The 10,667-nt window shown below is 49.7% G+C and overlaps 1 protein-coding gene across 1 annotated transcript in view; it reads left to right on the plus strand.

Moving 5' to 3' along the window:
* Positions 1-10,667, plus strand: part of GNPAT (glyceronephosphate O-acyltransferase) — a 48,595-nt gene that overhangs the window by 2,678 nt on the left and 35,250 nt on the right. The window contains exon 2 of the mRNA XM_025194869.1: positions 8,321-8,512. Coding sequence (XP_025050654.1) covers positions 8,405-8,512 — 108 coding nt within the window. The 5' untranslated portion in view covers positions 8,321-8,404. The remainder of the gene's footprint in view (positions 1-8,320; positions 8,513-10,667) is intronic.

The raw sequence follows: 10,667 nt of genomic DNA on the forward strand, positions 1-10,667 counted from the left end.
TTTCCCTCCAGGGATGTCCCCCCACTGGCACTTGAGGGCCTATAAAAATACCAAGGAAACCCTAGCATTCCCTTTCTTCTACAGTTACAGCATCGCCAACTAGAGATGCACCGATATATTAGTCCAATATTGGATTGGTACCAATATAAAGAAAATTTGCTGTTTTGGATCGGCCTGATGGGGTCGATAATTTGGCCGATAAATGCCCATGCTGTGTGCAGCTGCAGCGCAGCACAGCATGGAGTAGAGCTGGCAGCATGGAGAGCTGCCTCCAGCTAGTAAGCTGGAAGGGGAGGGGGTGGGGGGGCAGACCAAGGCCCCTATGGTGAGGGAGGGGGCGCAGGGCGGGTGGGCTGGAGCCGGGGTTGCATGGGTCTCTTCTTGGCAGGGGCTGAGCTTGGAGTGGGCGCCGGTGGCGCTGGGAGGAGGCTGCAGCCATGCCAGATTTTACCGCAGCTCCACTCACAGCCCTGTGCTGCCAGGCACGGCCCGGTTCTGTGTCCCACCTCCACCCATGGGCTGGGAAGAACCGAGGCTGCACCAGGCAGCTGGCACCAGTGGCATTGGGAGCAGAGGTGCCTGCCCTTGCCCCCTCCCTCCCTCACTGTAGGGGCGTTGATCTGCCCCCCCACGCCTCTTCCCTCCCCCTTCCCCTTCCACCACAACAGACTTGCCACCTGGAGGCAGCTGTATCGGATCTGTATTAGCTGATATGCCTCCTTGAATATCAGCTATCCGTATCAGTCCCCAAAATCTCTATTGGTGCACCTGTATTGCCAACCTTTGGCATTCAGGTACCAGGATATGGACCACCCCTTTCAAAAATATAGTTAGGTTTTGCATTTTCTCTGTAACCATTAGAACTAGAAACTTTTAAAATTTTGCTGTCTTGCAATAATGTGAAACCAGGAGTTGCAGCTTTATTAAAACCAAATATTGCGATTTCTGACAAAATCACCAGAGTTGGCATACCTAATCGTGGCAGTGTTGCAGTTGGCTTACTTTACCTTTCACCCCCTCACTTTCATTAGAAGTGCGTGCGTGCGTGCACTTTTGCTGTGTGTGTGTGTGTCTCTCTCTCTTTGTAAGATGGAGTTGAGACTGTAGAGTCTTGGTGCTGTTTTGTGTTCCACAGGTCCTTCCAGAACAGAAAACTTGAATTTTCAAAACTCTGGAAAAAAGCAGGAAGTGCAAAAGGAATATAGCACTTCTAACTCCCCCCTTGCGAGTACTGGAGTAGGAACTGGAAATATATTACTATCTTAACCTTTCTCCCAAACCACCCTGCCATTCTCTGTGTTCCTAGCACAATCCAAAATTAGCACTTCTATTCATGCAGTCTGGTGGCCCCCACTGTATTCTGAGCAGTGTCATTGGTCTGGTATTTTCTACTGCTTAAGAGAATCTGAGGAAGAGGAAAAGTGCTGTGACTCTCTATGACTCTCTGGACTAAGTTGGGGATCTGAGGAATCGGATCAAGGTTTGGTGGCTGAATATAAGAGGAGCACAAGGCATCAGTGAGTGCTTGCATCCTTGAATCCAGGTTAACAAAGTTGTTTGGGTGCGAGGTGGACATAATGCATCATATTTGCTTACATATCACACCTTTCCCCGAAAAGCAAACCCTCCAAAATTGGGGCAGATGCCTTAAGCAAGGAAACTGATATCTGCACCAGAATGGAAGCATAGGGACCCTGGCTTCCAGGGCCTCTGTTCTTCTGGCCTCATGGAAGAGTGGTGGAGTCCACTCATTAGTGTCACTCACCCTCTTTCTGCAGCTGCACAGCTAGAGATCTACCCTTCTTATACCCACTGTCAAATTGGCAGCAGCTTTTGGTTAATTTATCAAGTTTCTAGGTATGTTTCTGCAAAAAATCATTTCCCTTTCCCCCATTCTGCCTTTCTTTTTCTGTGTTTTGCTGAAGCTTTAAAAGAACTTTCTCAACAAAGCCACTCAATTACTTCCATTGCCTGCAACTGATCCCAATCTGTGGCATGACTTAGTGGAGTCCTAGGGTAACTTAGTGGAGTGGTGAGGATGCCAGAGGCTGCTTAGGTGAGTGTGGAGGGGTGCTTGGAAACGACTGAATTAACTTGCATTGCTAGTAGTTGCATAGAGATGTATGTGCAGAGTGGGTTGAGTGCAGCATGGAGTTCAAGAAACAATGTTTAATGGGCTGATTTGCATTGGAATTCCCCACCATGGAATTCATCTCTGATTTAGTTACTGTAAGGTAGAAACCTGCCCTATGTTCCATTGACAGCCATTTTGTGGTATTAATTGCCCATTGTTCAGTGGCTCAGTTTTCTCTCACCCAGCAATTGATGGGTATTTACAGTTAAAAGTGCACCCACCCACCAAGGTCACAGTCCCCCTCCTCCTGGGAACCCAGAAGAAGGGTTCCAGGCAGCAACCCTTCTACCTCCAACCTGGTCATCCCTCCATACTCTGCCTTGCACCCCTCTCCGTCCCCCCACTCTTCAAATCAGCCTGGGCTGCTGTGAACTGAAGTCAAGTGCAGGCAATAGAGGTTGAGGCAGTAGAGTTCTGGCTATGTACCAGAGGAGCCAATTACCATGCAGGGGTTGGGGGGTTTTGTGGCGCAGCGTATTGTGGGATGTCTGGAGGATCCAGGGGTGGGCAAAATATGGCCCACAGATTGAATCTGGCCTACCAAAGGATTTTGTCTGGCCTTCGGCTGGTCCCCCAGTTCTGCCCAGTCCAGGCGTGGGGGGCAGCCCGGGCCATGGCACATGCAGCCAGTCCCGTTGCCTCCGGGCAAGCCACAAGGCTGGGGCAGTGTGGCAGCTGGACTTGCTTCCTAGCAGCCCTTTGTGGCGGTACCTCTTTCCAGTTGCTGCTGCCATCTGGCCTGGCCCCACTGCCTGGGGCACACAAGCCCATCTACCCCTCAGTCACCCCTGAGGGCAGGGAACGTGGCTGAGCCGATGGGATGGGGGCCATGGGCCGGCAGGCTGCAGGACAGATGGGAGGGGGCTGGGATCTTGCAGTGGTGACAGCACAGGGCCAGGGCTTGGGTCAGGGACATGTGGGAAGCAGATTGTGGCTCTGCCCTGGGCCCCGGTCCCACGCTGTCACCGCCCCAAGATTCCAGTCCTGCCTGCCTGTACCACCCCCAGATGCCACTCCTCTCCCACCCGTGGCCCCGTTCCAGCCTTGAACAAAGCCACTTAGGAAATTTTGGTGAACTGTTGTGGGGGAGGGAAAGGGGTTGCAGACCTAGCCTGCAGCAGCTCACCAAAATTCCCTCCCGCTCAAATAATTGCCCACACCTGCAGTAGTCAATACTGAAACCTTGGTGTCCACACATAACACTGAACTGGTACATGGAGGACCAGTTTGAAATAATACCTCATTATCCAGGTTTGCTTTTGAGACATTTCAGGAGGTTTTAACAATTGGAAACTGACTTGTACATGTGGATGCTTGTGGTTTAAACTGCATTTAAACTGGTTTAAGTGTTATGTGTGTCCACACCGTGCATCTTTCCCCTGGCTCCGTACTGGTATCCTGGGATCATGGAGCTCCCTTGTGAATGTCATCCAGGCCCTAGCAGAGGTCCTGTGGAGCTGGAGTAGTTCCAAGCTCCTGCTTGCTTCTGTGTTCCAGTGTCCTGTGGTGCCTGTTTCTTATAGCAGTCATTAACTTACGCATTTTGAAATATGTAATTGAATTGCTTACATGACTTACAAAACAGTCTCCAGCCAACCTGGAAACTGCCTGTTGGCTATTGTGTGCAGCAGGAACACTGCCTTCCTTCAGTGCTTAGGTAAGATTGCTTGAGTTCTTATAGTGGTGTCTGAGGTCAGGACATGTTCTGTTCCACGTAACTGGTTGGCTACAACTGAATGTAACATGCACTGTCATATTGTACAACACAAACTGAGAAAAGAGAGGTGTTGATCCATAAGGAGGAGAGTCGGGATACACACATGGCAGCACAGAGCCCCCCTGACCCAATGGTGTGTGACTCCCCATGGCTTCCAGTCCGTGTGCCTTCGGGCCAGGCGGGCTCTGTGCCACCATGTGCAGCTCCCAGGTCTCTTTCTAGGAACCACACGCCATCGGGCCATCTGGGCTGGTTCTGTGCCAGCATGTGGGGCTCCCAGCACTGCAGCTGAGAGTGCGCACTACCAGGCTGGCTGGCTGGCCTGGCTCTGTGCCTCCACTTGCAGCTTCCCATTGGAGTGCTGGGAGCCCCACATGCTGGCACAGAACCAGCCTGGTCTGGGCCGAAGGCAGCTCCCAGGTCTCAGCCAGAGTCACACACTACGAGGGGACTCTGTTTGCCATGGGCCAGGAGTGCCTGCCACCTGCTGCTGCTGCCATCAGCAATGGAAGGTGTGGTGGTGGGGCCCACACCCACACGTGCACCATCAGGCCAGCTGGGCTGGCTATGTGCCAGCGTGTGGGGTTCCCGGTACTACAGCCGGGAGTGTTTGCCACTGGGCCGGACTGGTTCCTTGCCTCCACATGGGGTTTCTGGCCCTGCAGGCAGGAACTCCCCTCCCAAATCACAAGCTGTCCAATCAAGCAGCATTGCCCTCAGTGTCTCCCAATGGGGCTCTGAGCTGGAGTGCCGGGAGCCTCGCGCAAGTGGAGGCGCAGAGCCTGCCCAGTTTGATGGTGCCCAACCTCTGAAAGCCCGTGCCTCCCACCAACTTTCAAAAGGGCAGCCGTGGGCCAGATAGGATGGCCTGGAAAGCCAGGGTTTCCTGCCCCTGCTCTAGACCCTCTCTAACTCGAGCCAGGTTTTCCTGCCCCTGCTCTAGACCCTCTCTAACTTCTCCACATTCTTCTTAAAAGGTGGAGCTCAGAATTGGGCACAATATTCTAGATGAGGCCCCCCAGCACTGAGTAGAGTGGCACTATCACCTTCCACATCTTGTACCTAATAATCTTGTTGATGAAGCCCAAAATTGCATTGGCTTTTTTGCAACTGCATCTCTGCTGACTCGTTGTGTCTCTGACCAGCCGAAACCTCTGGACCATTCTCTGTAATGGTACCACCCAGCCAGTTAATTCCCACTTGTGCTTTCAATCATTCTACCTAGATGTAGTGCATTATGTTTATCTGCACTGAACTTCAAGTTAATTGTCTCTAGCCCAGCTCTTCAATGTATCAAGAGCCTTCTGAATTCTACTCCTCTCTTTCAAAGTGTTTGCAATCCTTTCCAGTTGCCTAATTTGCCTAGTGGTGTTTTGCCTCTGTTTGAAATTTGGCTGAGAGGAAGCTGGCAGAGGCTCAGTCCGGGGGTGAACTAGAGGAACTGGTATGGAAGATAGCAGCCAGCTCTTGTGGAAGAATTGATCTTTCATTGTTTGTGTTTGCATTGTTGGACTTGCATCATTCCCTGGATGTAGTTGAACAGTTGATTTCAAGAGTGCTTGAGTCTGCACCCATTGTTTAACCGTGAAAAGATTGTTCCTTAATGACTTTCAAAACCTATTTGTTCTTTAAATTTATTTCTGATGGGGGGGGAAAATTAGGTCTTGTGGTGATAGGACAGAATGAATCTTAATGTTGTAGGTTTGGAGAGTTTTTTGTTAATCTGGCTTAATATAATTTTGTATGTTTGAAACCAGGGGTGGCTGCATCTTAAGAGAGAAAAAACAGCACAAAGACATTAATTACATTGGGGGTGTCAAACATATGGGCTGTGGAGCCGTGTGATCCAGCCATGGGGTTGCTGGAATGACTCCAAGCGCCAGCATTACCCCTATGCACTACATGTGTCATGTAGGCTGACCCAGTGACATCCTGAACATGGAACAGGGGGTTAATCTGGGGCTTGTGTATTGCCCTGTGGGATCAGGCCAACTCTCAGGATCTCAGTATTGTGCTGTTAGACAGGAGGGTAACACAATTGCACATATACAAACACACAAATCAATTTGGTGTGCGCGCGCGCACACACGCACCTCCCCCAACTCAGGCACATGCATACCTATCACCAATTCAAGCACATACACTATACACCCCAAAAATTAGACAAAAATCAGTTGTCCATACCCGCACACTCGGTACACATACACAGATCGCTAATGCATATATCATGCACACAATGATGTATGTGTGTATATGTACGTATGTATACACACTCACCAGTTCTCACACATACAACCCACCTACACATACACACAGGTAAGTTCCAAACTTGGATGGTACAGTGTGTATGTGTGTGCTTGGGGTACCTGGGATACTTGGGGGAAGGTTAAGGTGAGAGAGAGTTAAAGTATAGGGAATGAAAGTTGCCAGAACTGGGATTAGAACTGGTGGACTAGAGAGCAGCTAGCTGAGGAACTGAGGCTTGTGTTTACTTAAGATCAAGTGGCCCTAGGGTTACTCGAGGTCACTGGTGCAAGGAGGGGGAAGCCTGGTAGCAAGGAGGAGACAGCCAGGAAAGAAACAGGCAGAAACCTGGTTGCTCAGGGGAAAAGGCAGTGGGGATAAGACAGTGGCAACAAAACGGGGTTTGGAGGCAGAGAGGAGCTCAGGACAGGTGTTGGAGGTGGCAGTGAGCCAGAAGCAGGAGAGGGAGAAAGACAGAAGTTAGAGGGGCGAGGAGCAGAGATTGGAGCAGGGCTGAACCATTGTAAAGCAAAACCCAACTCAGGGGTCCAAATAACAGGTTTATTAAACAGACAACATGCTACACAGCCCCATGAAGTTATTGGTTCACACGCACACATGCACTCACAATGGCAGGAGGAGAAAGAGACTTAATGGAAGGGTTGGAGTCCAGGTAGGGAAGAGAAACAGAGTCCAAGTCCTTGGTTGAAGAGAGGTTGGGGGTGATAGCTACCTATCCAGGCTGGAAAGGGGTCCTTGTCCAGTAGGTGTTGTTCAGAGCGGGGTCGCCGGCAGGGCCTCTGGGTGGATAGGTGGTGTTGTGGCATGGTGCTGGTCCAGATGGGGAGGGCGTCCCAAGGAGTCAGTCTTCACTACCCCCTTTTATGGGGCAGACTACCTCTCATCTCTTATGGGGAGGGCCTGTCCAGGCAAGATCAGTCCTGTTCCAGAGGGCTGCTGGTGTTTTTACTGAGCGTGTGCAGCTTGGCACAATGGTGGGTTGCCTCATCTTTTGTTTCTTGAATGCTGAGGGTGGTTCCAAGGGCTGGGTCGTTGGTCCAGGTATTGGTGTTGATGGTTCGGTCATTCAGAGGAAGCTATTTTTAGACCTACTGCCAGTGTCTCTCAAGCATCCTCATTCATCCCCATTCATTCAGGAACCAAGTTACATAGGAGGGGTAGTATGAGTCATAGGGTACACAACTGGGCATGGGGATAAGATGGAGGCTTGACATTACAAGATGGAAACTTGACATGACTTATGCTAACTTACATATGTAGGCCTAAAACAGTAATCACACAATATAAAAGCAGTAAAAAATCAATACAAACATAATAATTATCACTTATAAAACAGTGGATGTCTATATCAAAATAGCAGGGCACTTACTTGCAAAGGGGGGAGAGAAAAATAAAACTTACTACCTAAAATAAAATGTTAAAGCTTATCCTACATCTTATCTTACTTATATTTATCTATAGGGAATAGAGAGGGAGAGAAAAAGTCAGAAATGGTTGGGGAAGGGGAGGGAATGCATTTTAAAATAAAAACAAAAAAACAAAAAACCTGGGGGTTTTGTTACACGTGCTGCTTGCAGCACCCTGCTGGGCTGGCTTTGCATGCATCTCTGGGGTTGGTCTGGGTAGGGCTATGCTGGAGCCAGTGCACAGGGCCAGTCTGGCAGGGTGCCACATGCAGTGCACATCCCAGCCAGACGCTCTGTGCTATGTGCTGTATGTGTGGTCACTCTAGCCCCATGCACTACATGCAGCCAGCCACAGCTTGTTCAGCATGTGGAGCCAGCACAGGGTGCACGCTACCCACAACACGTGGGCTGGACCTGGTGCTGCACGCAGCGCAGGGGGTCCAGGGTGCATGCTGCATGTAGTACCTCAGACCAAGCCCCCGTGCTCCCTGCAGTTCTAGGTTCAGCCCAAACACTGTGGGCAGCGTGCACCCTGAGCTGGCCCTATGTGCCATGCGCACAGCGAAGCCTGGGTCCAGTGCTTTGTGTGTGGCCCAAGGGTTGGACCCATTGCCATGGAAGCTGCATGGGAATCAGTCCCAGTGTGGCCTGTAGACTAGCCCAGCAACCATCATCTGGCCTGTGAGGCCAGAAGAGTTTGACACCTCTGCATTACATGGTAGCAGAGCAAAGTTTGCCTGATGTAGCTAAGAGAAATGGCTAAAGTTAGATACTATCTCATTCTTTGTGTATTCCCAGCAGAAAGAATTCACATCAAAGAAGAGGGATGACTTTGAAGATATCTTGGAGGAGAGGCGGCAGTCCAGTGACCTGAGATACGCAATGAAATGTTTCAACCCTGTTGTTTATAAAGGGCTTTCACCTTGCAAGCCAAGTGCTATTAAAACTACCGTTCTACATTCTGACCAAGTTCAATATGTTATCAGACAGGTAAGTCTGGACAGACAGACCGTAAAAGAAGTCGAGGAGAATGTTGCATAAGACATGGCATAAATTTTCTGTTGGTTAGGTTACCTGCTTAAAGTTGGGCAGAAGGCAGGACAAGGTGGCACCTTAAACTTAAAAGACTAACTCAGACAGTCAAGGGGTGTGCCCTTCGGAACATGTCCATTCATAGCATCTGATGAAAATGCATGCCTTTCTAAACAAGTTAGTCTTTAAGGTGCCATCCTGCCTTACCTTCTACCTTACTTCATATGCATTAACACAGTAAACTATTTCTTTCTACTTATAGTTGGAAAGACAAAAATCCTTGCCTCTTTCATACTTTCTGGACCATCGTGGCTATAAGGCAAGAATTTTTATCTTTCCAACTATAAGTAGGAAGAAGTAGTTAGCTGCGTTAGTGCACATGAAGTATGGCAGAAGGTGGGGCAGGGTGCAAAATAAATAACAATTTACTACAAAGGACTGCCATCTTGGACATTTGTTGGTTAGTAGGGCTATGTGAAGCTTCAGTCCCTGATTTGATTCAGCGGAGGTTTGGCCCAATTCAGTGGCCAAATCTCCAAATCAAATCAGAGGACCATTTAATCTCTCTGAATCGAATCGGAACCCTCTGAATCGATTCGGCAATTCGGGACACAGCTTTAAATGCTTTTTCTATGTACCTCTAGGTAGCAGGGGCCCATGGATGCTGTGATGCTGGGGCTCATGGAGCATCCCATAGAAGCGCAGGGAGGTCCCCAGTGTGCTTGGCAGCAGACCCAGAAGTGGACCAGAAGCACTTTCGGTCCACTTCCTGGTCCACTGGGGAGTGTGCTGGGGGGCCCCCCTGTGCCCTCCCAACTTGGCGACTGGTGCCTCCTGGGTCTGGGGGGGCACTTGGGGCCCCCCTGCAGCCGATTGCTAAGCCAGGGGATGTGGGGCGGGGGCCCAGTGGACCTGGAAGTGGACCAGAAGTAGTTCCGGTCCACTTCCAGGTTTGCCACTAAGCACATGGAGGGCCCCCCTCCCCCCACACTCCTGTGGGACGCTCCATCTGCCCCAGCATCGCAGCATGCACAAGCCGCACTGGTACCTCGAGGTATGTAGAAAAAATTTTAAAGCCATATCTATGTCCAAATCACTGATTCTCCGAATCAGTATCGACTCTTCAGATTCGGATTTGGCCAGATCAAATTGGGGACAGTGATCCGAATCAACGAATCAAATCACTGTCCCAGATTTGGGCTAAATCCGAATCAAATAGGGCCTGCTTCTCACACCTCTAGTGATTAGCATACTAGCAGCCTTTTGGTTTACAGTGATGGATGTACAATTTGATAAAAAGTCAAGCTAATCTTGGTAGAAAGCAGCATTACAAAACACAAAAGCATTCTGCTTCCTGAAGCAGTTTTTTTGCATTTTGGAAGGATCTGACAAATTCTATAGTAGTTTTGTATTTGAAAGGGGGTTAAAACAGAGCATAAATTCTTTATATGTAAAAATAGATGCATTGTAGCATTTAAAAAGCTTTTAAATTTGGACTCCTGCTGCAATTTTGTCTTGACGATCTGAATTGACATTGTTGACTGATACTGTCATGACCCAAAAGGCATGATTGTGTGTGTGCGCTTCGACATCAGAATTATCCACGTTAAGTTGCAGAGCATTGCACGGGAGTTTCCTGTAGCAAGAGGAAACCCCGGTGCAGGGACCAGTTTCTCGCCTTTTCTGCAGCTTCTTTTGCAGAGTGCATTGCTCGAGTTGCAAGAGGAATGCACGGTGCAAAAGAGTTCCCGCCACCGGTATGCAAATTCGTTCCCCGTGATTGGCTAGTGCTAAATTATTCACACGTGGCGGCTAGCGATTGGCCTGTTAGCCATATAAGAGGCTTGAGCGGTTTCCGCCCAAGCTGAAGAGGACTCCACATCCATCTCTGAGATCCAGAGGAGCGTGGCGGCCTGATCCATCGCCCACCTCTTCCTGTCTTCGAGCGCGACTAATATAAGACGTATTTACGATTTCTACATTGGTGGCCTGTTCACCCAGAGCATCCGGAGCTCTGCACCGTGGAGCCTGGCAACCTCCACAAGACCGTCTGTGTTGTGTCTGTCTGTAACTGCAACTTAATCAAGCTTTCCAGCCTACACCATTGCCATCT

This window comes from Alligator sinensis, unplaced genomic scaffold (assembly GCF_000455745.1).
Source record: "Alligator sinensis unplaced genomic scaffold, ASM45574v1 scaffold448_1, whole genome shotgun sequence".
Classification (NCBI taxonomy): Eukaryota; Metazoa; Chordata; order Crocodylia; family Alligatoridae; genus Alligator; species Alligator sinensis.